This window comes from Neoarius graeffei, chromosome 14 (genome assembly GCF_027579695.1).
Source record: "Neoarius graeffei isolate fNeoGra1 chromosome 14, fNeoGra1.pri, whole genome shotgun sequence".
Taxonomy (NCBI): domain Eukaryota; kingdom Metazoa; phylum Chordata; class Actinopteri; order Siluriformes; family Ariidae; genus Neoarius; species Neoarius graeffei.
This window is the reverse complement of record NC_083582.1, coordinates 53171797-53196023: the sequence shown is the minus strand read 5'-3', so window position 1 is coordinate 53196023 and position 24227 is coordinate 53171797. Positions and strand designations below refer to the sequence as shown.

At 43.2% G+C, this 24227-nt stretch overlaps 1 protein-coding gene across 1 annotated transcript in view; it reads right to left on the bottom strand.

The window, feature by feature from the left end:
- Window positions 1-1545: 1545 nt before the first annotated feature.
- tha1 (threonine aldolase 1) overlaps window positions 1546-24227 on the bottom strand; it is a 43541-nt gene continuing 20859 nt past the window's right edge. Inside the window, exons 3-7 of the mRNA XM_060939012.1 lie at window positions 23708-23796; window positions 21762-21947; window positions 21469-21606; window positions 17709-17901; window positions 1546-4166 (exon numbers count right to left, since the gene is read on the bottom strand). Coding sequence (XP_060794995.1) covers window positions 3859-4166; window positions 17709-17901; window positions 21469-21606; window positions 21762-21947; window positions 23708-23796 — 914 coding nt within the window. The 3' untranslated portion in view covers window positions 1546-3858. The remainder of the gene's footprint in view (window positions 4167-17708; window positions 17902-21468; window positions 21607-21761; window positions 21948-23707; window positions 23797-24227) is intronic.

Here is a 24227-nt window from a genome sequence, read left to right as displayed (position 1 = left end):
GTATGTTATATTCATTCATTACACACAGACTGATATATTTCAAGTGTTTATTTTAATTTTGATGATTATAACTGACAACTAATGAAAACCCCAAATTCAGTATCTCAGAAAATTAGAATATTGTGAAAAGGTTCAATATTGAAGACACCTGGTGCTGCACTCTAATCAGCTAATTAACTCAAAACCCCTACAAAGGCCTTTAAATGGTCTCAGTCTAGTTCTGTAGGCGACACAATCATGGGGAAGACTGCGGACTTGACAGTTGTCCAAAAGACGACCATTGACACCTTGGCACAAGGAGGGCAAGACACAAAAGGTCATTGCTAAAGAGGCTGGCTGTTCACAGAGCTCTGTGTCCAAGCACATTAATAGAGAGGCGAAGGGAAGGAAAAGATGTGGTAGAAAAAAGTGGACAAGCAATAGGGATAACCGCACCCTGGAGAGGATTGTGAAACAAAACCCATTCAAAAATGTGGGGGAGATTCACAACGAGTGGACTGCAGCTGGAGTCAGTGCTTCAAGAACCACCACGCACAGACGTATGCAAGACATGGGTTTCAGCTGTCGCATTCCTTGTGTCAAGCCACTCTTGAACAAGAGACCGCGTCAGAAGCGTCTCGCCTGGGCTAAAGACAAAAAGGACTGGACTGCTGCTGAGTGGTCCAAAGTTATGTTCTCTGATGAAAGTAAATTTTGCATTTCCTTTGGAAATCAAGGTCCCAGAGTCTGGAGGAAGAGAGGAGAGGCACAGAATCCACGTTGCTTGAGGTCCAGTGTAAAGTTTCCACAGTCAGTGATGGTTTGGGGTGCCATGTCATCTGCTGGTGTTGGTCCACTGTGTTTTCTGAGGTTCAAGGTCAACGCAGCCGTCTACCAGGAAGTTTTAGAGCACTTCATGCTTCCTGCTGCTGACCAACTTTATGGAGATGCAGATTTCATTTTCCAACAGGACTTGGCACCTGCACACAGTGCCAAAGCTACCAGTACCTGATTTAAGGACCATGGTAACCCTGTTCTTAATTGGCCAGCAAACTCGCCTGACCTTAACCCCATAGAAAATCTATGGGGTATTGTGAAGAGGAAGATGCGATACACCAGACCCAACAATGCAGAAGAGCTGAAGGCCACTATCAGAGCAACCTGGGCTCTCATAACACCTGAGCAGTGCCACAGACTGATCGACTCCATGACACGCCGCATTGCTGCAGTAATTCAGGCAAAAGGAGCCCTAACTAAGTATTGAGTGCTGTACATGCTCATACTTTTCATGTTCATACTTTTCAGTTGGCCAACATTTCTAAAAATCCTTTTTTTGTATTGGGCTTAAGTAATATTCTAATTTTCTGAGATGCTGAATTTGGGATTTTCATTAGTTGTCAGTTATAATCATCAAAATTAAAAGAAATAAACATTTGAAATATATCAGTCTGTGTGTAATGAATGAATATAACATACAAGTTTCACTTCTTGAATGGAATTACTGAAATAAATAAACTTTTTCATGATATTCTAATTATATGACCAGCACCTGTATATATCACATTTTCAGAATTATTTGATGCAATTTTGATGTGTCATTTATTACTTATACAGTGCACTTCACAATTATTGGCCCCCCTTGTAAAGATTAGTAAAAAGGGTTAGAAAAAATCCACCTTTTAGTGAAGTAGCTTCATCTCACAAAAAAATCCAACCTTTAATTGAAAAATGTATTCAAAGTGAAATAAATCCCTCATCAATAAATTATTTTCAACAAAAACACACGTGCCACTATTCTTGGCACCCCTGCATTTAATCCTGTGTCCAATCTCCCTTTGCCAGTAAAACAGTACCAAGTTTCTCCTATAACATTTTATAAGGTTGGAGATATAGAGCAGGGCATCTGAGACCATTCCTCTTTACACAATCTCTCCACATCATCCAGGGTCCTCGGCCCTCTCTTGTGCACTCTCTCATCTTCAGCTCGCCCCACAGGTTTGGATATCGGAGGGCACTGTGTACATTTTGGCTTGCCAGTATTTTGGATTGTAAAAGTATCATTTTATCTCATGGCAGTTCAACAAAAATGTTGCAAATAAATATTTATATTGTTTCCAATTTAAGATTTTCTTTACATTCATGTTCATTGTAATTTTCACAACACAATGTCATTTCCATCATTGCACACATTTTGTTTAATATTCAAAAAGTTCTAACCATACATTAAATACTTCACAGTTTGTGAGATCATACGCTACTTAACGTAATAATATAATTTATTTAAAAACAGTATCTTCCCAAGCCAACATTACATTTCAGATTATGGTGAAAGTACGTTAAGGTGTTTGGTACTTGCCATTTAATTAATCTCATTTGCAAATGTGTAATTATTGTAAAAAGGTATCAGCTGGCAAAACTTATGAAAATAGGTGTACGTTATTATGGGGTGACATCCATTTTTATATAATAGTCATATATTTAAATGTGGTGGAAATGGAATTTGTTCATTAATGGTCAAGGTTTGTTCTGGGGGGGTTTCCCTACAAGTTCACAAGGGCAAAAATGCTCCTAATTGAAGAAACCCCCATATACAGTGAGATCCAAAAATGTGAGACCACACTGAAAAACTGGGACTTTTTTTTTGCCCCCATTTAAAATTTCAAATAAACAAAGGTTTTAGAATTTTTAAATATTTAAAACAAAAAGGAAATGCTTAATATCTTGAATATTTCATAGTCAATATTCTGCACTATTTCTAGGTCCTTATTTAAATGTAAGCAAATTTGTGATACTGACCATGTTAACTGCTTTGTACAAAAGATCAGATTTTCCTCATGCCTAAAGCATGTGTTCAGATGACACTCCAAATTTCATCCATCATATGATGGATTTGATCTGAAATGGATCAGAGGGTTTTGCACAAACTTGTGGAGTCCGTGCCAGCTCAAATGCACAATGCCATTAAAGTAACAAGAGTGCTCTGAGAGCACAATATCGCCCACTACAATATATTGCAAATGAAATTGCAATTGCTGTCCTATAACAAAGACTTTTGCCAAGTTTTGTGAAATTCTTCCAAAAATTGTGAGAGGAGTTGATTTCAGAAGGTGAGAACCTTTTCCGGGACGGACAGACAGAGGGACTTCGCCATGACATAATCCCCCTTCGGGCCTTCGGGGGATAAAAAGGGGATGTACCAAATATTAAGAAACTCTGAAACTCATGTTCTACTTTTCACTCAAGCTGGAGTCAGTAATATAATTTATAATTAAAATTATTGTATTAAATTAGAAAATGATGCAAAATAGAGAGTGCTCTGAATTTTGGACCCTACTGTATATATAAAACATGGTCTAATATTTTATTTGAAGCTTACAGTAATAACCATATGTTGCTGTTATGTTAAAACCAACACTGTGTAAAAATAAAATAATGGATATTATATTATAGGTGTTACAGGAAGTCTCAAATTATGTTATTCCTTTCTCAGATGTCTTTAACAGGTTAAAATCTAGTGTTGAAATGCTATCTGGCAACAAAACAATAAGTTACATGGTTTTATGCTTCAACTATTGCGTATTTAAATAGGCCAATGAGACAATATGTAAAATTCCACATGAATTAAAATCCACATAAATTCCTGCATTTCTAAATTAGACTGAAGGATTTATAGGCTTTAGAAAAGACGGATCAAATTTATCGTTTGACAGTAAATCAAACTATAAATTAATATTATACTAGTAAAATGTAATTGATGTAAATAGAGTTTAACGTGCTGGTGTGTAATAAAAAATGTTTGCTAATTTGTGTCAGAATAACTCTCAGCACTTTTTTTAATGAAGTAGATGATGATGATGACTAAAGATTCTTCCCGTGTTTTCATCTGTCTCTTGCTGATTTTAACCTAAACCGTTGGGCCACAAACTGGGCTTTCTTTATTGCTAGCTGAGTGTCCTCCTCGCTGATGCCAAGGTGCCACACAGCTCTCACTGTACCCCCGACATGAGGGAACATAAGCACACGTACACCCTGGTCCAGAGCGTCAATCTCCTCCTCACTCACCTCTGCCATCAACTCACAGAAACGGGTCGGGCTCAGCCCAGGAACTCGCAAACAGAAACGCACTATGTTGGTTTCAACAGAAGCCAAGTCCACATGGTACAATGGAGGATCACATTCTGTCAGGGCTGTGGGGAAAGGTACAGACTTTATATTAGATACCTCAAAGGGAATGTTTTATACTGATATGTTTTAGCTCTTTTCCTGCATGATACTAGCTTGAGAAAGGAGCAATATTAAGTCCAGCCTCACTATCTGACAGTTTGACCTAATCACAATATGTCATGCTGAAATGTTTCTGGCAGTAAATAAAAGTACCTTGCAAAAGTATTCATCCCCCCTGGAATGTATCCAATTTGACTGAATAACAAATTATAAATATATACAGTACCAGTCAAAAATTTGGACACACCTACTCACTCATAGGTTCTTCTGTATTTTGACTATTTTCTACATTGTAGAGCAATACTGAAGACATCGAAACTATGAAATAACATATGGAATTATGTGGTAAACAAAAAAGTGTTTAACAAAAACAAAATGTTTCATGTTTTAGATTCTTCATTTTCAGGTTTTTTTTTTTAATAATCAAAGAAATTTAAGACCACATTGGCTTGTAATTAACAATTATTCGCCAAAGGGGAAGTAAATATCATTCACTGATATTCACCGAGCCTGAGGCGGATAATTGTTTTAGTATAAATACACAGGTGATTATTTATTAAAAAAATAATTTATTTCAAACTTCAAAGTGACATGGAAATGTAATAACAGTGCGGCACAGACTTGTGTCACTTATCTATGCCGACTTAGATAAAATACTTTGTTTCGACCAATAGTCGAACCTTGGATCCAGGAGGAACAATGCGGTTTTCGTCCTGGTCGCGGAACACTGGACCAGCTCTATACCCTTCATAGGGTGCTCGAGGGTTCATGGGAGTTTGCCCAACCAGTCCACATGTGCTTTGTGGATCTGGGGAAGGCATTCGACCGTGTCCCCCGTGGTATTCTGTGGGGGGTGCTTCAGGAGTATGGGGTTCGGGGCTCTTTGCTAAGGGCTGTCCGGTCCCTGTACGAACGGAGCAGGAGTCTGGTTCGCATTGCCGGCAGTAAGTCAGACCTGTTCCCAGTGCATGTTGGACTCCGGCAGGGCTGCCCTTTGTCACCGGTTCTGTTCATAATTTTTATGGACAGAATTTCTAGGCGCAACCAGGGGCCGGAAGGAATCCTGTTTGGGAACCACAGGATTTCATCTCTGCTTTTTGCGGATGATGTTGTCCTGTTGGCTTCTTCAAACCAGGACCTTCAACATGCACTGGGGCGGTTTGCAGTCGAGTGTGAAGCAGCTGGGATGAGAATCAGCACTTCCAAGTCCGAGGCCGTGGTTCTCAACCGGAAAAGGGTGGCTTGCCCTCTCCAGGTTGGTGGAGAAGTCCTGCCTCAAGTGGAGGAGTTTAAGTATCTTGGGATCTTGTTCACGAGTGAGGGAAGGATAGAGCGTGAGATCGACAGGCGGATCGGTGCAGCCTCTGCAGTGATGCGGTCGCTTTACCGGTCCGTCATGGTGAAGAAGGAGCTGAGCCAAAAGGCGAAGCTCTCAATTTACCGGTTGATCTACGTTCCGACTCTCACCTATGGTCATGAGCTTTGGGTAATGACCGAAAGAACAAGATCGCGGATACAAGCGGCCGAAATGAGTTTCCTTCGCAGGGTGGCTGGGCGCTCCCTTAGAGATAAGGTGAGAAGCACAGTCACTTGGGAGGAGCTCGGAGTAGAGCCGCTGCTCCTCCACATCGAGAGGAATCAGCTGAGGTGGCTCGGGCATCTTTTTCGGATGCCTCCTGGACGCCTCCCTGGGGAGGTGTTCCAGGCATGTCCCCCCGGGAGGAGGCCCCGGGGAAGACCCAGGACACGCTGGAGGGACTATGTCTCTCGGCTGGCCTGGGAACGCCTCAGTGTTCTTCCTGAGGAGCTGGCTGAGGTGTCTGGGGAAAGGGAAGTTTGGGCTTCCATGCTTAGACTGCTGCCTCCGCGACCTGGTCCCAGATAAAGCGGAAGAAGACGAGACGAGACGAGACTTTGTTTTGAAATAGAGAAAATAAATCACAATTCCACTTTACCTTTGAGTAGTTTTAGACCAAACTTCATAGCATCTTTAGTGCTTTTAGGAACCGCATTTTCTTTCATAATTTGTAATTCTTCCTCATTTTCAGTGATGAAGCGATTGGCCACCATTTTGCTGAGTCACTCCGGGTGATTACTGAGAAAAAGTCAGAATTTCTTGACCAATCAGTGCGCGCGATTTCCTATAATCACCTCTGTACTTATACTAATAGAAAATACTTAGCCTAGTAAACTAGACCCACCCGCCTAGCGGCCAAAAATATTTTTGCCTACGAGTGGGTCTAGCCTCGCACCATATCAACAAAACACCCCGGGCATCAAATCGTGCCCGCCAATCACAACGCAAGGTTTTTGTTTGGATTCTTTGGGCGGGCTTTTGCAGGAGTGACGACAAGGCTGCGCGACGCTGGAGAAAGCACAGCAGGAAAGATGGCTACGGCTAGTGAACAGCGCTAGTTTGACTCCGCTTTGGAATCAGTTTTAGAAGAATTAGACTTGGAGTTTTCATTGAAACATGAGCAGGAAGAGGCTCTCCGCTCATTCCTTTTCAAGAAGGATGTTTTCGCTGTTTTGCCGACCGGCTATGGCAAAAGTCTGATCTACCAGCTGGCTCCGCTCGTAGCCAAAAGGATGGGACTAGTTTGTGCAGTACGAAGAATTATTAAACAGCTTTGAAACATTACTTTTTGATTGTTTCTTATTTTCCCGTTATTTTAAATCACATTACATTATCTCTAGCCGCTTTATCCTTCTACAGGGTCGCAGGCAAGCTGGAGCCTATCCCAGCTGACTACGGGCGAAAGGCGGGGTACACCCTGGACAAGTCGCCAGGTCATCACAGGGCTGACACATAGACACAGACAACCATTCACACTCACATTCACACCTACGGTCAATTTAGAGTCACCAGTTAACCTAACCTGCATGTCTTTGGACTGTGGGGGAAACCGGAGCACCAGGAGGAAACCCACGCGGACACGGGGAGAACATGCAAACTCCGCACAGAAAGGCCCTCGCCGGCCCCGGGGCTCGAACCCAGGACCTTCTTGCTGTGAGGCGACAGCGCTAACCACTACACCACCGTGCCGCCCCCTTATTTTAAATTTAAGGGAAATTATTTCACCAAACACCACTAAATAAAAATAAAAACTCTCAAACAGTTTAAGCAAACCTTTGAAAAACACTTGAAAAAAAAAAAAAGTGTATGTTAAGTATGTGGTACAGACTCCAAACTTGTGGTCATTATCTCCAAACTTCTTAATATCTAGAACCTGTTAATTAATACGCATTTTGAAAAATTATTTATTTCAAGGCCTCCCCCACTGCTTTCTGTCGCTCTGACTACGTCACAGTCACTGTTGCGCTGATTGGTCAGAGCGTTGGCCTATACGCACAAAGACAGTTTGAAAGACAGGGGGTTGTTCCTCCCACACCCTTCGGAAATGTCTACGAGCGAGGCCAGACTAAATATTCACATTTAGTCTGGCTTGCCAGGCTAGAAAATACTGGCAGGATCAATCTGTGTAAATGTAATTTGTAACCCAGACGAATCTAATGACTTAAGAAGTTTGAATGCTTTTGCAAGGCAATATACATTCATAAACCTATGAAACAGGTTTTTATTTTTGAGTCCAATATTAAAAACAGGTAATTTTCATAATCAGAGAGAAGGAACCCAGAAAATCAGCCAGAGCACTTGCATAACCCATCTCTGAATGTTTGTAAATTTCCAAGTGTAAATAATGACTTTTTCAACTTAAAGCTCATAGGCAACGGTTTTAATTTTATGCACATTTGAAACTTTATATGTTAAAAAAAAACCCTCTGTAATTTTCTTCTGGTCCCAAGAAGTATTGTTAATAAGTAATAAAATAAGTTAGCATGGATCGCAGCGAATTTCTGTTTGGCTATTTTCGTGACCACTCGGCACGTGACGTCATTTAAGACAAACAAACCGCTTGAGTTGAGTCCACTTCCGTTTACTTACATTACCGCTCGGCTTGAGTGCAGACGTGTGTTCAGGAATTTCCAAAGAAAAACCCCACGCCTTATTGTTGTGCAGTGAACTGTAACAACGGGACCGGTTCAGGAAGAAGTTTTTACCTTTTTCCGAGAGAGGAGAAGAGGCAGAGAGAGTGGATTGGCTTTTTCCGAAAAAGGAGAAGAGGCGGAGCGAGAGGGTTGGCTTTTTCCGAAAAAGGAGAAGAGGAGGAGCGAGTGGATTGTGCGCGTGAAGCCAGAGGGTTGTTTTTTTCCGGAAGAAGAGATGAGGCAGAGAGAGTGGATTGTGCGCGTGAAGCCAGAGGGTTGTTTTTTTCCGGAAGAGGAGACGAGGCAGAGAGAGTGGATTGTGCGCGTGAAATAAAATCAAGCAGTCAAAGAAAAAACGGACAAGCAATGCTCAAGCAAAAAGGAGAAGATTGGAGGTAAACATTTTTACTTTTGCTTGCAATTGATAAGTCAAGAATCCTGAGGGATCCTGTACAATCATTGTGGAAATGAGACAAAGGGATATTTCCTCGCTTAGAGTAGGCTATAAATAGTATAATGCCGCGGATGGCAGGCTAATGTGGCCTACCAGCGCACTGTCAAGTAATCGTTCCCTATATCCACTAGGGAGGGCGGTTTAATTATTCTTCAAAAGGGCTCTTATTTAGTATTATGACGAAAGTAGGAATTTATCATAATTACCAGGATAAATCGTTTGGGCGTGAGTCTTGTTGAGGTCCGGTTTAGCTGTTGTTTAAATTCCATGTTTTTTTTGGTTTTTTTTTTTTTTTTTGGGGGGGGGGTTGTCTCATTGCGTGCTGCTTAGTTAATTGGAAGTGATGTCACGTGGGTCAGGTTTCACACGGACGCTTTTAATGTTGCATACTTCACTTGAGTGAGAGAGCTTGAGAAGCCGACTCGCAGTTATGCCGGTACACCGCTGAGTTTGAAGTTTTATTGTGTGATCCTTATTTATTTTGGACTCATTTCCCTCTCAGTTGGTATGCAGCCAGCGAGGTATCTGTGTATTTGTTTTATTTCTTTGATTTATTGCTCTGATTGTGTGATTGGATTATCTAGTTATTGTGTTATCTTATTGCTTTTAAACAGTTCAATGGTGGATTAAAGATTAATTAAAGAAGGAAAATAAATCCATCAGTAAGGGAAGAACTTTGGCTTTGCGTGTTTCCTGGAGGGGAGTGATTTCCGGGGTCACCGCGATCAGAGTCGGCCGAGTCGCTGTCCGATTCCGAGGCCGCACAGTCAAACCAGTGAGCCACATTCACCGATTGCTTCGCAACGGCCATAGGTTCATACATTTATGGTTTCACCTCTCGATATTCAATTTGGAGAGTTCCTACTTCAAAATCGCTATCGGACATTTTACACAACCTCTCACGACCAAAGTCCGTACACGTGTGCTCGGTTCACAAGTAAACACAGAGCTGCTCCCGGTCTTGGCTTAAATGACGCCACGATGACGGTCCCCTGGCGGTGAAAGTGCGCGTAAGTGAGATGTAAACAAACCTTCGGAAATTGGGCAAAACAGTATATTTTAACAGTTTTATTCAATTTTAGGTTGCAAACTAGACACTAGGAAGATTTGAATTCACTTTTTGGGTCGTTCTTCTAGACAATAAAGTTGATATTCTGTGTTTCACCTCCGACCATTGCCTATGACCTTTAAATGACCAACTCTGAAAACGACCCACAATCACTATCTAGCATTAACTAGATTGTGGATGGATGGATGGATGGATGGATGGATGGATGGATGGATGGATGGATGGATGGATGGATGGATGGAAGGAAAGCACAACTTTATTCATCACACACTTGTGAAATTTCCTCTCTGCATTTAACCCATCTGAAGCAGTGAACACACACATGCACACACACGTGAGCAATGAGTGCACACACATACCCAGACCAGTGAGCAGCCATGCTAACAGCGCCCGGGGAGCAGTTGGGAGTTAGGTGCCTTGCTCAAGGGTACCTCAGCCCAAGGCCGACCCATATTAACCTAACCTGCATGTCTTAAGACTGTGGGGGAAACCGAAGCACCCGGAGGAAACCCACGCAGACACGGGGAGAACATGCAAACTCCACACAGAAAGGCCCTCGCCGGCCGCTGGATTCGAACCCAGAACCTTCTTGCTGTAAGGCGACCGTGCTATTAAAAAAATATATGCATCAACATGATGATGTCTCAAAAATTGGTATGCAAAGGCCTACGTTATCTATTAATAATTATCTATTAATGCTGTTTAGCTGTACAGGGGAATCTACACATTCTGTCCTGATTCACAGAACCTTTTAGAGGATATTGCTAGAAGGTAAACATAGACAGAGCATACAAACGATCTCATTTTACTATAACTACCAGAGTTTCCATCCATCTATCCATCCATTATCTATGCTGCTTATCTGTCAGGGTCACAGAGAAAGCTGGAACCAATCCCAGAGAGATGGGATTGGTTCCTAACAACACTGAGACTAATGACCATTCACTCTCACATTCACAACTATAGAAAGCGTGCACGTGACGTCACGAGGTCACGTGATATTTGTTTATCTGCCATCTTGGACGGCATGGCCACGCATAGAACTTAGACGAACCCGTTCTAATTATCAAGTGTGTGGGAGTAGATCTTTCGAGAATGGTTATATCTTGTTCAGCATTTGGTTGTACCAACAGACAGGGCCAAAAGGAGGGCCTGTCATTTTATAGATTCCCCGCAGACGAGGAGAGACGCGCAAAATGGGTGTCCGCTGTGCGAAGAGAAAACTGGAAGCCCAGTTCTACCAGCCGAATTTGTAGTGAACACTTCATATCAGGTAGGTGTAATCTTCTAATTCAATACTCCTAGTACATCTGTTAAGTTGATTTTTGGATTGAATGATAACTGCATACTTAGAAACTAGACAGTACAGTGTTTGTGGCCGTTAGTCTGCTTGATCTCTAACGTTTAAAATGGCTATGCCTAGCCCTACTACCCTGGCCTAGTCTATGACAATGTCTTATCTTTTTGGCTCATATATGCCTTTGATCTGATATTGAATAATAATTCTGCACAGATAAAGATAGCAGTGATTTGTGATATTTTTTTCAGACAAAAACATACATATTTACAACCCTGTCATTATCTGGAACGGAGTTTAGATTTCAAACATTCTTACGATAAAACGTCCTGCATAGTCTCTTTATGATAAACGTCTTAATGCCACTTACCCGTGAGGTTATCAAGTAGACATTCTTCTTTGGAACCTTCCAGAGGTATAGTTGGGATACCCATCCCACAACAAAATATTTATAAGCTTCCAGGCTCTTGTAAGCTTTGAGGGCTTTGCCAGTGTAACATGATTCACAATTAACAAGAAAATTGTAAATGTCGTGGTAGGCCAGATCGGGCAAATCGCCGGCACCGCAGCTCCGAATTTCCCTGAACAAGGATTGCGGCATGTTGTACGGATCTGCAATCCACAACCTAGAACACTTTTCCACGTAACACTGCCTCACGTCACCTTCAAGATGCTGAACAAACTTAGACAAGTTATCGCGTGATGTAGATGGGGTATTTTCCGAATTTTCTTGGGGATTACTCCCTGGATCCATTACGCTCACGCAAGGTAAACAATCCTGAAGCCGTCCAATATGGCGGAGTAAACACGGACGGGTCACGTGACTGCACATCCTCTATTGAGGTATTTCACCTGACGTCGCAGGGTCACGTGACGCCCCGGTGTCCACCATTTTGGACGGCAAGCTAGCTAATGTCAACAACAGTAGCTAGTATGTTACTGTAGCAATATTTACGTTCAGTCATTTGGATGACTGTTAAAACCTTTCAGTCTCAAGTTTTTCCTTTACTGGATTTACTAGTTTACTGAGCTAGCGCGCGATGGCTCCCGGCTTGGCCGGCGAGCGCGCGATGGCTCCCGGCTTGGCCGGCGAGCGCGCGATGGCTCCCGGCTTGGCTGGCGAGCGCGCGATGGCTCCCGGCTTGGCCGGCGAGCGCGCGATGGCTCCCGGCTTGGCCGGCGAGCGCGCGATGGCTCCCGGCTTGGCCGGCGAGCGCGCGATGGCTCCCGGCTTGGCCGGCGAGCGCGCGATGGCTCCCGGCTTGGCCGGCGAGCGCGCGATGGCTCCCGGCTTGGCCGGCGAGCGCGCGATGGCTCCCGGCTTGGCCGGAGAGCGCGCGATGGCTCCCGGCTTGGCCGGAGAGCGCGCGATGGCTCCCGGCTTGGCCGGAGAGCGCGCGATGGCTCCCGGCTTGGCCGGAGAGCGCGCGATGGCTCCCGGCTTGGCCGGAGAGCGCGCGATGGCTCCCGGCTTGGCCGAGCGCGCTAGCTCAGTAAACTAGTAAATCCAGTAAAGGAAAAACTTGAGACTGAAAGGTTTTAACAGTCATCCAAATGACTGAAAGTAAATATTGCTACAGTAACATACCAGCTACGATGTTGTTGACATTAGCTAGTGCTAACAGCTAGTTGCTAATACACTGCTACAACTACACCGACCCTAATAATACAGTTCTTAGTCATTGCCTGGTAACAGCAAATTTATAACGGGCCATGTCTCAACAGACTAAGAAGTTATTTCAATGACATTTAATAACATTTTGTTTATCCTGAGGACCGAAAGTAAATGAAAATGTGAACAAACCTTAGCTGTAATCAGATGGCGACCACCGGCTCCAGGGACGACCCACTGATGTAGGCATGTTACCCAGCCTGACACAAAATATTTGTAGGCATCCAAACTCTTATACGCTTTCAGATCAATACCTGTGTATGGCGATGGGTTTTTAACGACATAGGTATACAGATCATGTGGGCCGAAGTCAGGTAAAGACGAGGGCTTCGTGTACTTCCGTACATCAGTGAACAATCCTGGTGGAAGCAGGTAAACGTCGTTCTCTAAGCCTGCTAACCTCAATTTTTGCAAATACCTCTCCCTCTGCTCGCCCTGTAAATGCCCTACATCACTGGATAGTGAAGGTGCAGCTCCTTTTTCTTTTATGTTTTTCGTTTGTCGCCTTCCTCGCATTCAAACTGATTCGAGCCGTGCCGTCCAAAATGGCAGCATCACATGACTTGGTCACGTGAGTGAAATACCTCAATAGGCAATTTAGAGTAGCCAGTCAACCTAATCCGCATGTCTTTGGACTGTGAGAGGAAACCAGAGCACCCGAAGGAAACCCATGCAGACACTGGGAGGACATGCAAACTCTGTAGAGTCAGGCCCGTAGTCAGCTGAGAGGTTCAAACCCAGAACCTTCTTGCTGTGGGGCAGCAGTGCTAACCAACTGCAACCCACCAAAGATGAAATTTTATCATATCCTTATGCATATGCACACAGTGACCAAGAGATAACTATTAACATGTGACATAACTGTCAGCGATCCACTGTGATTTCTTTCGAGGCAAATTATCCTCTTGCATATGAGGACAGCTCCCACTTTACACTAACTATTCATAGAGCCTCTGTCAGATATGAAGCCTATGTTCAGATAAAGCCTTCATCTTCAGCACCCATCTTCATCTCGCTGTATTTTCAATCTTATCCTGCAGGAAAAAAAGTCTATTCTGAACACTGAACTGTTTACTGCTCTGTGCTGCATTTTATCGCATTATTTACAGCTTGGTGGAGATTAAACCAGCAACTCTGCAATTGGCTGCTGACCTTCACTACATTTTACTGTCAATAAAATCACTTTACTGATTCATTCAATCAGTGGCAGTTGGCAGCAGTTCATTGAGAAAATGCATCATATTTCTGTAGTACTGTGTTCTAACAAAACTGGGAACTTCCATTTAAATTAAAATAAAGTACATAGTTAGTTGAAAATAAACACAGGTTGATGAGTTAAAACACCAATCTGGACAAAAAAAAGTAACTAACTATACTAACTATGCCAAACATGTCGACCTGCCACTGCAGCAGTCTCTCAAGTGAGAGCTTCTGGCTATAATACTGGGGAAGTCTTGTCCTAATAACACATCTTGGAGGTGAAGTAAATGCCTACAACTACAGTATATGGCCAAAATTATGTGGACACCTGACCAAAACACCCGTATGCATGTGTAGTTGAACATCTCATTCCAAAGGCATGCCATTAATATGGATTCAGTCCCCAATTTGCTGCTATAACAGCTTCCAATCTTCTGGAAAAGCTTTCCAAAAGATTTTGGAATGTTGCTTGGGGGTTTGTGCCCATTCAGGCGCAAGAGCATTAGCCCATGTTTACATTAGACCGTATCAGCGGATCATCAGATTAACGTTTTTAAAACGATTAGTGTGCACACAGCAACACCAATACACGATTTGCGTGCACACAGCAACACCAATACACGGATACGCTCGGCTCCGCAGGCATCCTGCGCTCCAAATCACTCCGCCCTGAACAGCGAGTGCCCTCTGGAGGGTGCGCACTCCGGCCCTGCGCAGCTCACAGAGCGCGCGAGTATAGTGCACAAGCAGTGATTCGGGACTGAGCCGCTGTGTGTGTGATCCCAGCGCACATCACTTACCACTTGCAAGTGGAAGGATGGCAAGCCTAAAGACAATCATAACTACACAATGGGCAGTATTTGCATCAGTATTTGCAGTATTTTCATACTTTTATACTCTTTAATGAAAGGTAATACAAGGCAGAAGTCCGCGCCGTTTTTCAGCAGTCGCGTCACATGACCAACGCCAGCGAATCAGGAAGGTGGATGTCACAGTGACGTTGTCCAATGACGACGCCAGCTAGAGCTCAGCACAGCGTATCCGCGTATCTCAATGTTTACACAGCACCGGATCAGACACGATCTAGATTGAATACGTGGACGCTGGCGGATTCCCGTTTCCCGGCGTTTCCAGGCGGTTTAATGTAAACGGACAGTGCATCCGCGAAGAAAACGAGACAGATACGGTCTAATGTAAACTTGGCCTTAGTGTTGTTGTGCACTGACGTCCTCATTCAAATTCATTCCAAAGGGGTTCAATGGGGGTTAAGGTCAGGGCTCTGTGTAGGTCATTAGTTCTTCCACTCCACCCTTGGCAAACTATTGCTGTGTTCACACTTATACCGGTACAAAAGTGGTATAACTGTATCGATACAAAGTATACCGGTACAGTTTAGTGCATCTGTCCACACTAGCGAGAAATGTTTGCGGTTTTCTTTCACGGTAGTTGAAATGCGCGTGCGCGAAATGTTTCCGTGGTTACCGAGTAACTTCCTTCCGAGAATATATGGCATCCGTTATTTCGAGATCTTGAGAAAACAAAACAATTATTCCGTGATCTCGAGAAAACGAAACAATTATTTCATGATCTCAGCTGGATCACTGTATCTCCGCCAGTAGAGACGAAGCCGGGCCAGTCTTCTGCGGAGGTGCCGCGGACTAATTTTGAAATTATCCCTTATTAAAAGACTTAATGCAATCTCTCCCTGTGTCAACCCCTGATCAAAATATTGCCTTATTAGGTGATCGATTATTCCAGACATTCTAATGACCAAAGTTGCGTCTATACAGAATGAGAAATAGCACCAAAGTCAGCATATCACAAGTCTCTTGGCGCACCTGAATGAACCATTTCTCAGCTGTTTACTCGAGATCATGAAATAATTGTTTTGTTTTCTCGAGATCTCGAAATAACGGTTTTGTTTTCTCGAGATCTCGAATTAGTTGTGTTGTTTTCTCAAGATCATGAATTAATTATGTCGTTATCTCGGGATAACAAGGTGAATAAAAAAAAAAAAAGGATTATATGAAGGGCCTCTCTCGGCTTCCGTACGGATGAAACAATGTGTGTGTGCTTTTTGTTGTCAATGTACAGTCTGTATTTCTGGTGGTCATTTATTCAGTCGAATCGTATAAAACGCGCGAGGCAGTTGAAAAAGAAACAAACCAATCTCCGTTCTTCACTATTTTGTTCAGCGAAGACATCGATTGAGATGTGTGACTTTGCGCATGCGCATTATATTTGTATCGATACAGAGCCGCTTCATCTGTCCACACTACAGCGAAGCGCTACAGTACCGATACTGTACCGGTACGAAACCCATACATTTGTGGGTTTCGTTCCGATACAGTTATACCGCTACAGTACCGGTATAGTTGCTAGTGTGGACAGGTGTTGCGGTACGAAAGTAGTTTCGTATCGGTACAAAATCCCTAGTGTGGACAGGGTATATGTCTTCACGGACTTCGCTTTGTGCACAGAGGCATTGTTATGGAACAAGCTCGGGTTAGGCCCCTTAGTTCCAGTGAGGGGAAATCTTAATGCTACAGCATACAAAGACATTCTAGACAAGCATGTGCCTACACATTTGTTTAAAAAATAAATAAATAAAAAATTGGGAAGGCCCACAAATGGGGTTCACTGTCAGGCATCCACATACTTTTGGCTATGTAGTATACTTTTGGGTGGATTATTGTGAGCAGGTTGCTTGAATTCTTGAGGAGTCTAATGTTTAACAACTAACAAGCAAGCAAGCACATACGCAGTCTCCAAAGTGGATTTTTTCCTACAACACCATATCCTGAACAATCTCTTTAAAACCACAGCAAGTTGCCAACGATCACAATCTTAATGTATGCATCACAATTTTTAACCATTTACAGTTATGTGTAATGTTACAGGGTGGCATGGTGGTGCAGTGGTTAGCACCGTCACCTCACAGCAAGAAGGTTCTGAGTTTGAACCTCACAGCCGACGAGGGGCCTTTCTGTGTGGCATTTGTGTATTCTCCTTGTGTCTGTGTGGGTTTCCTCCACGTGCTCCAGTTTCCCCCACAGTCCAAAGACATGCAGTTAGGCTAATTGGCTACTCGAAATTGTCCATGACCAAAAAGCCGTGCAGCAGAGGACTGGCTAGCCAGCTGGACTTATTTAACCAAGAAACCCAAGGAAAGGGACCCAACCCAGAATACACTGGACAGGCCAAGAAGTAGTAGTAATGTTACAGAACATCCACGAGACAAGTTAATTCCTAATCGATTTACAGCAGCTACAGTATAAACATTAATTCCCTCAGCAGCTGACTTTTTTCTCTCTCAAAGTTAATAAGATAAAAAATACAGCTTGTCATGTAAAAATGCAAAGCCTGTAATGAAAAACTTCATGTTAAAAAGTGCTGACACGAGGGCGCCGTGGCTCAGGTGGATAAGGCGCCATACCATAAATCCGGGGACCTGGGTTCGATTCCGGCCCGAGGTCATTTCCCGATCCCTCCCCGTCTCTCTCTCCCGCTCATTTCCTGTCTCTACACTGTCCTATCCAATAAAGGTGAAAAAAGCCCAAAAAAAATCTTTAAAAAAAAAAAGTGCTGACACTAGAAAAATCCTTCTATAAACGGTAAATGTCTCCTAAGCAGATCTTAAAAATAAACAGCTCTTCTGAATTAAACTGTGGCAAGTAACTAAAACACTACTCAGCATTATATATTACTCAGGTTGGGGGGTGAGGGGTAGGTAGTCCCCAAGTCGTTGACAGGCAAGTGTAAGTGAAAATGCAGTGTGAACACATTTAAAGTCATTGAAATAGCTTTGAGGATCATACATCACCTCTGGCAAAGGTCCCGGCATTCCTGTGGTCCTCCTCCAGTCTAGCCATCATGTCCAACAGGGCGATCTTTCCAGCTGCTGCTAAAATACCTGACTGGCGCATTCCACCTCCCAACACTTTACGAGCACGCACTGCTCCCTGGATGAACTCTTTAGACCCAGCAAGCATGGTACCAGCAGGCGCTCCCAGTCCCTTTCAGAGACAGCCTATGAGCAATGATTGCTAAGACATAGTATCTTGAAACAACGTTACATTTTACTGTAAACACTATTCATTTCTCCCTTGTAACTTTTGCCACTCAGGATATTTCACTCTCTAGAATTATTCTTCTCTCATCATATTATTTTCTGGTTTATTTTTCCTCCCATATATTTGTTCCTGGGTGGCACGGTGGTGTAGTGGTTAGTGCTGTCGCCTCACAGCAAGAAGGTCCGGGTTCGAGCCCCGGGGCCGGCGAGGGCCTTTCTGTGTGGAGTTTGCATGTTCTCCCCGTGTCCACGTGGGTTTCCTCCAGGTGCTCCGGGTTCCCCCAAAGACATGCAGGTTAGGTTAACTGGTGACTCTAAATTGACCGTAGGTGTGAATGTGAGTGTGAATGGTTGTCTGTGTCTATGTGTCAGCCCTGTGATGACCTGGCGACTTGTCCAGGGTGTACCCCGCCTTTCACCCGTAGTCAGCTGGGATAGGCTCCAGCTTGCCTGCGACCCTGTAGAACAGGATAAAGCGGCTACAGATAATGAGATGAGATATTTGTTCCTGTTTTGCTGTTACCTTATTTTTTGTTACTGATGTTATGTTGAACACGCTTACCTTGATGGTTCAGCTTAAATATACTGTTAGAGACGATAATTTTTTTTCTCTGCATAATCTGTGTTAGTCAGTATAAGTCTCACTGATGTGCTGAGTTGATCCACCAGCCACATTACAACACATGGACTGCTCATTCATAGGTTTTTCTGTATTTTGACTATTTTCTACACTGTAGAACAATACTGAAGGCATTTAAATTATGAAATAACATATGAAACATATATGGAATTATGTGGTAAACAAAAAAATGTTTAAAAAAAACTCAATATGTTTCATATTTTAGATTCTTCAGAGTACTCATGATTTACCTTGATGACGCTTTGCACACTATTGGCATTATCTTAAATCAGCTTCATGAGGGAGTCACCTGGAATGCTTTTCAATTAACAGGTGCCTCGTCAAAAGTTAATTAGTGCAATTTATTGCCTTCTTAATGCATTTGAAACCAAACAGTTAATCTCATCTCATCTCATCATCTCTAGCCGCTTTATCCTTCTACAGGGTCGCAGGCAAGCTGGAGCCTATCCCAGCTGACTATGGGCGAAAGGCGGGGTACACCCTGGACAAATCGCCAGGTCATCACAGGGCTGACACATAGACACAGACAACCATTCACACTCACATTCACACCTACGGTCAATTTAGAGTCACCAGTTAACCTAACCTGCATGTCTTTGGACTGTGGGGGAAACCGGAGCACCCGGAGGAAACCCACGCGGACACGGGGAGAACATGCAAACTCCACACAGAAAGGCCCTCGCCGGCCCCGGGGCTCGAACCCAGGACCTTCTTGCTGTGAGGCCAAACAGTTAATATTAAATAATAAAAATACAGCAAACAGCCCTATTCCACAACTGTAGTAATCCCATATTATGTCAAGAACCACTCAACTAAGTAAAGAGAAACGACATCCATCATTACTTTAAGATATGAAGTGTCTTTTAATTAATAAAAAAGTAGAGTCACTGAATTAGAAAGTGTGTCTAAACTTATGCCTAGTATTGTGTGTATATATATATATATATATATATATATATATATATATATATATATATACACACATACACACACGCACACACAGAGAGAGTACTGTGCAAAAGTCTTAGGCACATGTAAAGAAATGCTGTAGACCAGTGGGGCACGGACACTTGGTGAGTGGGGCGTGTGGTCACAGACCGCTCAGTGGCAAATGCAAGGGGCTGGTTTACAGTTGCACCAACAAATAACGAACGTCTTCTTCAGTCCAGCCAATGAAAACGGAGAGTTATTATTTGAAATCTCAGCAAGGGACTTTTATAGACACACCTCAAGTACATAAGCGATCACAGACATCGGAAACACACCACTGTGCAATCGAGTCGAGCTCGTACCATTGCAGCTTTCATGTCCATCGCGAGGCACTTGCAGCTAAAAAAATGCAGACGCTCTTCCAGTCTGTGCTTCCACAGGCAGTTTAGATGATAAATTACATTGAGTCGCATCCACTGAACTCACGGTTATTCGGGGTCCTCTGTTAAGAAATGGGTTCTGGGCATGAACAGCTGCTCTTGCACATAGAGGTTCGCTGGCTTTCCAGAGGGAGAGTGTTACAGCGCTTGTATGAGCTGCGAGAAGAGGTGAAGTTGTTTTTGACCGAAAGCAATTCGGAACTGGCCAAGCACCTCCATGATTCCCTGTGGCTAGCTTCCTTGTCGTATTTGGTTGACATATTTGACAGACTGAATAGTCTGAATCTGTCTTTGCAAGGCCGAGATTCCAGTGTGTTGGTCCTTGCTGACAGAGTGGATGCTTTCATCCAAAAACTTGTCCTCTGGCATGACTGCATAATTGTCAGAAACTGTGACGTTTCCCAGCCTCGCAGACTTCATCACTGAGGCACACGGCAGTGATTTCTCCTCTAGTTTTCAATCAGCTGCAGATCACCTGTCTGGGCTTAAGCAGCAGTTAGTTTCTTATTTCAAGGAGGACTACCGGTCATTTTCATGGGTTCGGGACCCATTTGTTTGCACCGCAAATGATTTGTCACTGCAAATGCAAGAGCAGCTTATTGAGCTGAAGAGTGACAGCAGGCTGAAGCACCTTTTTAGCACCTGTTCTCTTAGATTAAACAAGTCCAGCATGAAGTTGTTTTCATTAAAAATTAAGTCACTTTTTTTAACGAACTTTCTTGGGGAAATCTTCTGATGATAAGTCTATTGGGATCTGTTTCTTTTTAACAGATGCATTCTGATTGTGAATATTCTCATCTCTAGCCGCTTTATCCTGTTCTACAGGGTCGCAGGCAAGCTGGAGCCTATCCCAGCTGACTACGGGTGAAAGGCGGGGTACACCCTGGACAAGTCGCCAGGTCATCACAGGGCTGACACATAGACACAGACAACCATTCACACTCACATTCACACCTACGGTCAATTTAGAGTCACCAGTTAACCTAACCTGCATGTCTTTGGACTGTGGGGGAAACCGGAGCACCCGGAGGAAACCCACGCGGACATGGGGAGAACATGCAAACTCCGCACAGAAAGGCCCTCGCCGGCCACAGGGCTCGAACCCAGGACCTTCTTGCTGTGAGGCGACAGCGCTAACCACTACACCACCGTGCCGCCCGCAAATAGTTGTCTCACACCAAATATTGACTTTGTTTCATTTATGGCTTAACTCCTGTTTATAGTTTTGTTTTTTAATGTTGTAACATTTCATTTCATTATTTCTTAAGCCATTTTTGGTCTACAAGAGATTTCAAAATGCAAAAAATAACATCATAGCAAAAATACCTTGAATATACCATAGTGATGTGTGATATGACACATGCACACCTTATGAAATATAACCAAGGGTTTTTTATCTATCTATCTATCTATACACACACATACACTGTATATATAAATAAATAAAAAACACTATTTTAGGATTTTAACAGAAGCCACCATCAGAGAGTAGGGCTCTTACCTTTGACAGACACACACTGACCGTGTGGCAGTGTTTGAGTATGATAGAGGGATGCACACCCAGTGCCACTGCTGCGTTCATCAGCCTAGCACCATCCATATGCACAGCAAGTCCATACTTATCTGCTATAGAGCACAGCTGAGAGGAAAAGGGTTGTAGTTCAGCCCGTGTTAACAACACCAGAGATAAACTGATTTATAAACAAACACACTATGCATTTAATTTACAAAATGACTCAATTGGAATTAAAGTGTGATAAGTATAAATGTATTTTATAATACGGTGTCTCTAACCTGCTGCAGGAAGGAGACTGGGAGAACACGTCCACCCATGATGTTGTGTGTGTTTTCTACACACACCAGGCGTGAGCGAGGGTAATGTGCATCAGGGTAGCCATGGCGGATCTTTGATTCTAGCTGCCCCAGATCAAACGTTCCATCAGCCAGAGTGGTGAGGGTGGTGGAGTGTACACCAGCAAGCTGCAGAAACACGTCAGAGCAGGTGCCTTTCATCAGCATCCAACACATGAGTCACACACTCAGATAATATGGCATATTTCAGAAAACACATACAGTATGTACATCTGCTCGTGCTGGAGAAACAAAAGGATCAAGTAGTAAAGGGTTGAGGTAAGTGTATTTAACATCCAGCTCCCAAATTATGATTTAGAATGATGATGCAGCGATAACACAAACATATTATGATGAAAAAGTCAAAGTCCTTCCCACGCCAGGACCTGGTCTTTCCAGACAGTCTCCCGTTCAAGTACTAACCACTGGGCGGTGCCGATCTCCGTTTATATAGCCCTTGGACTCTCGCCTATTACATAGCTAGGGTTAAAGTGGGGGCCAGTCCAGTGGTAACCACAAGAGTTTGACTCCCTACTCGCATCTGTGGCGTACATCTCCACTTGCATCTGCGGCATGCCTCACCAGATGGCAGCAAACACCATTTTTATGATGGTCTTTGGTATGACCTGACCACGAATGGAACTTGCAATCTCCCGGTGTCACGGTCTGAATTTACCACCAGTCTGAATTTAACAAGTAAATTTATACTGTAGCAGCCACGGTCTAACCTTACCACAGTATAAATTTACCAACTTGATATAATTGGGCCTAGTCTGAATTTACCAGCCTAATATGAGATCTATGTTCATGTTCATACTTGAATTATTTACACTTTATCTTGATGAATATTGGTTTAAGTAAGACTCCTCATGATTATAATCATTTAGTTATTCTCTCAAATTTACCAACTTGGTAAAATTAGACTGCTGTCATTGGGCCTGGTCAGAATTTACCAGCCCAATATGATAGGAGATTTATGATCATACTTGATCCACAAATAAATTATTTTCACTTTATCTTGATGAATGAATGAATGACCCGTGTTTTAGTTCCAGTTTATGCACTAAGTAGGCTGATCAGGACCAGCCAGCAGCCAGGAATGATGAACTTTATCTTCATGAATATTGATTTGTTTAAGTATATCCAGTTTGCAGGAAGAAGGTAAGTTGGGTCATCTTTCTTCTGAAAATGGCGAATCGCTGGTCTCGTGCCTCTTTGGACTGTGTGTTTTGCTGATCTTCATTTTGTGACTGGGAAATGATTGTTTCCTCATCCATATTCAACAGCTTGTCTCAAAAGCAAGTCAAAGAGTCCCATATATACAGGTTTTTTTTGGGTACGTACGTTGTGGGAGTGCCTGTTAGAGAACACACTCTGTCTAGGCCGTCGGCATGGTGAGGTAGGGTGGCCAGTTCCTTTCCTCGCCGCCCTTGACTTCCCCAGTGTTTTTCCACCAGGTCCCCATTCACTGCTGGGTGGACAGGGAGTGAGCCCCAGATCCCCGTCGAGCTGAGGCTTGAACCGGGGACCGTTCGCTTAGCGGTCAAGCGCTCTAACCACTTGGCCACCTGCGCTCCACAGCTTGTCTACTGATAATCAAATCTCACAACTGTAGTCACAATTCGCGTTCTATTAGTCCGCTCGGTACAAAATCGCAGCAAGAAATGGTAAATTTAGACTTCCCGGAAGTTGACCGGGAAAAAAAAAAAAAAATCGGTCTGCGCATGGTAAATTTATGCCAGCGCACGATCAGACCGTGACACCGGCCAAGAGGCGGACATGCTAACCACTAGACTAGCTCACGATTATTATGATGTAAACCAATACAAAAATTAAGCACATGGCAAATAAATGGATGCACTCCATGATTCAGTCTCTGCGAACCATACCTGTGCACTCCCACCCTGCTCATAGATGTGCAGATGAGAAAGATCCCCCACCATCATCTCATCCCCCCTCTCTCTGCAGTGCACCATGACTGAGAAAAAAAAAAAAAGAGAGAAATGTGAAATGAGAGCTGTAAAACTTCAAACTGTTGAGTTTAAAGTACACCTGAACTCAGAAAGTGATTTTTAAATAATTAACTTTTCTTGGAAAGCTGTTTCTGATCATACAGATTGGGCATTTGGGTGGAATTTGTTAATACAATACTAAGTTATGTGAAAACGATATGGGAATTATTAACCCTTATGTTATATTTGAGTCAGTCTTCCATCTTTGGTGTTTTTGGACAAAATGGGCCAGGCCCCTTAAAACAGTTTATAAAGCATTTTTACAATATTTCTCATCATCAATTCTTGCATTAAACCTTTTTAAGCAACACCATTCCTAGTAATTATGACAATATTTGTGTTCCTTTTTAGAATTTAAAGTGAATATATCTTACATGAAATTATACCACTCATTTAT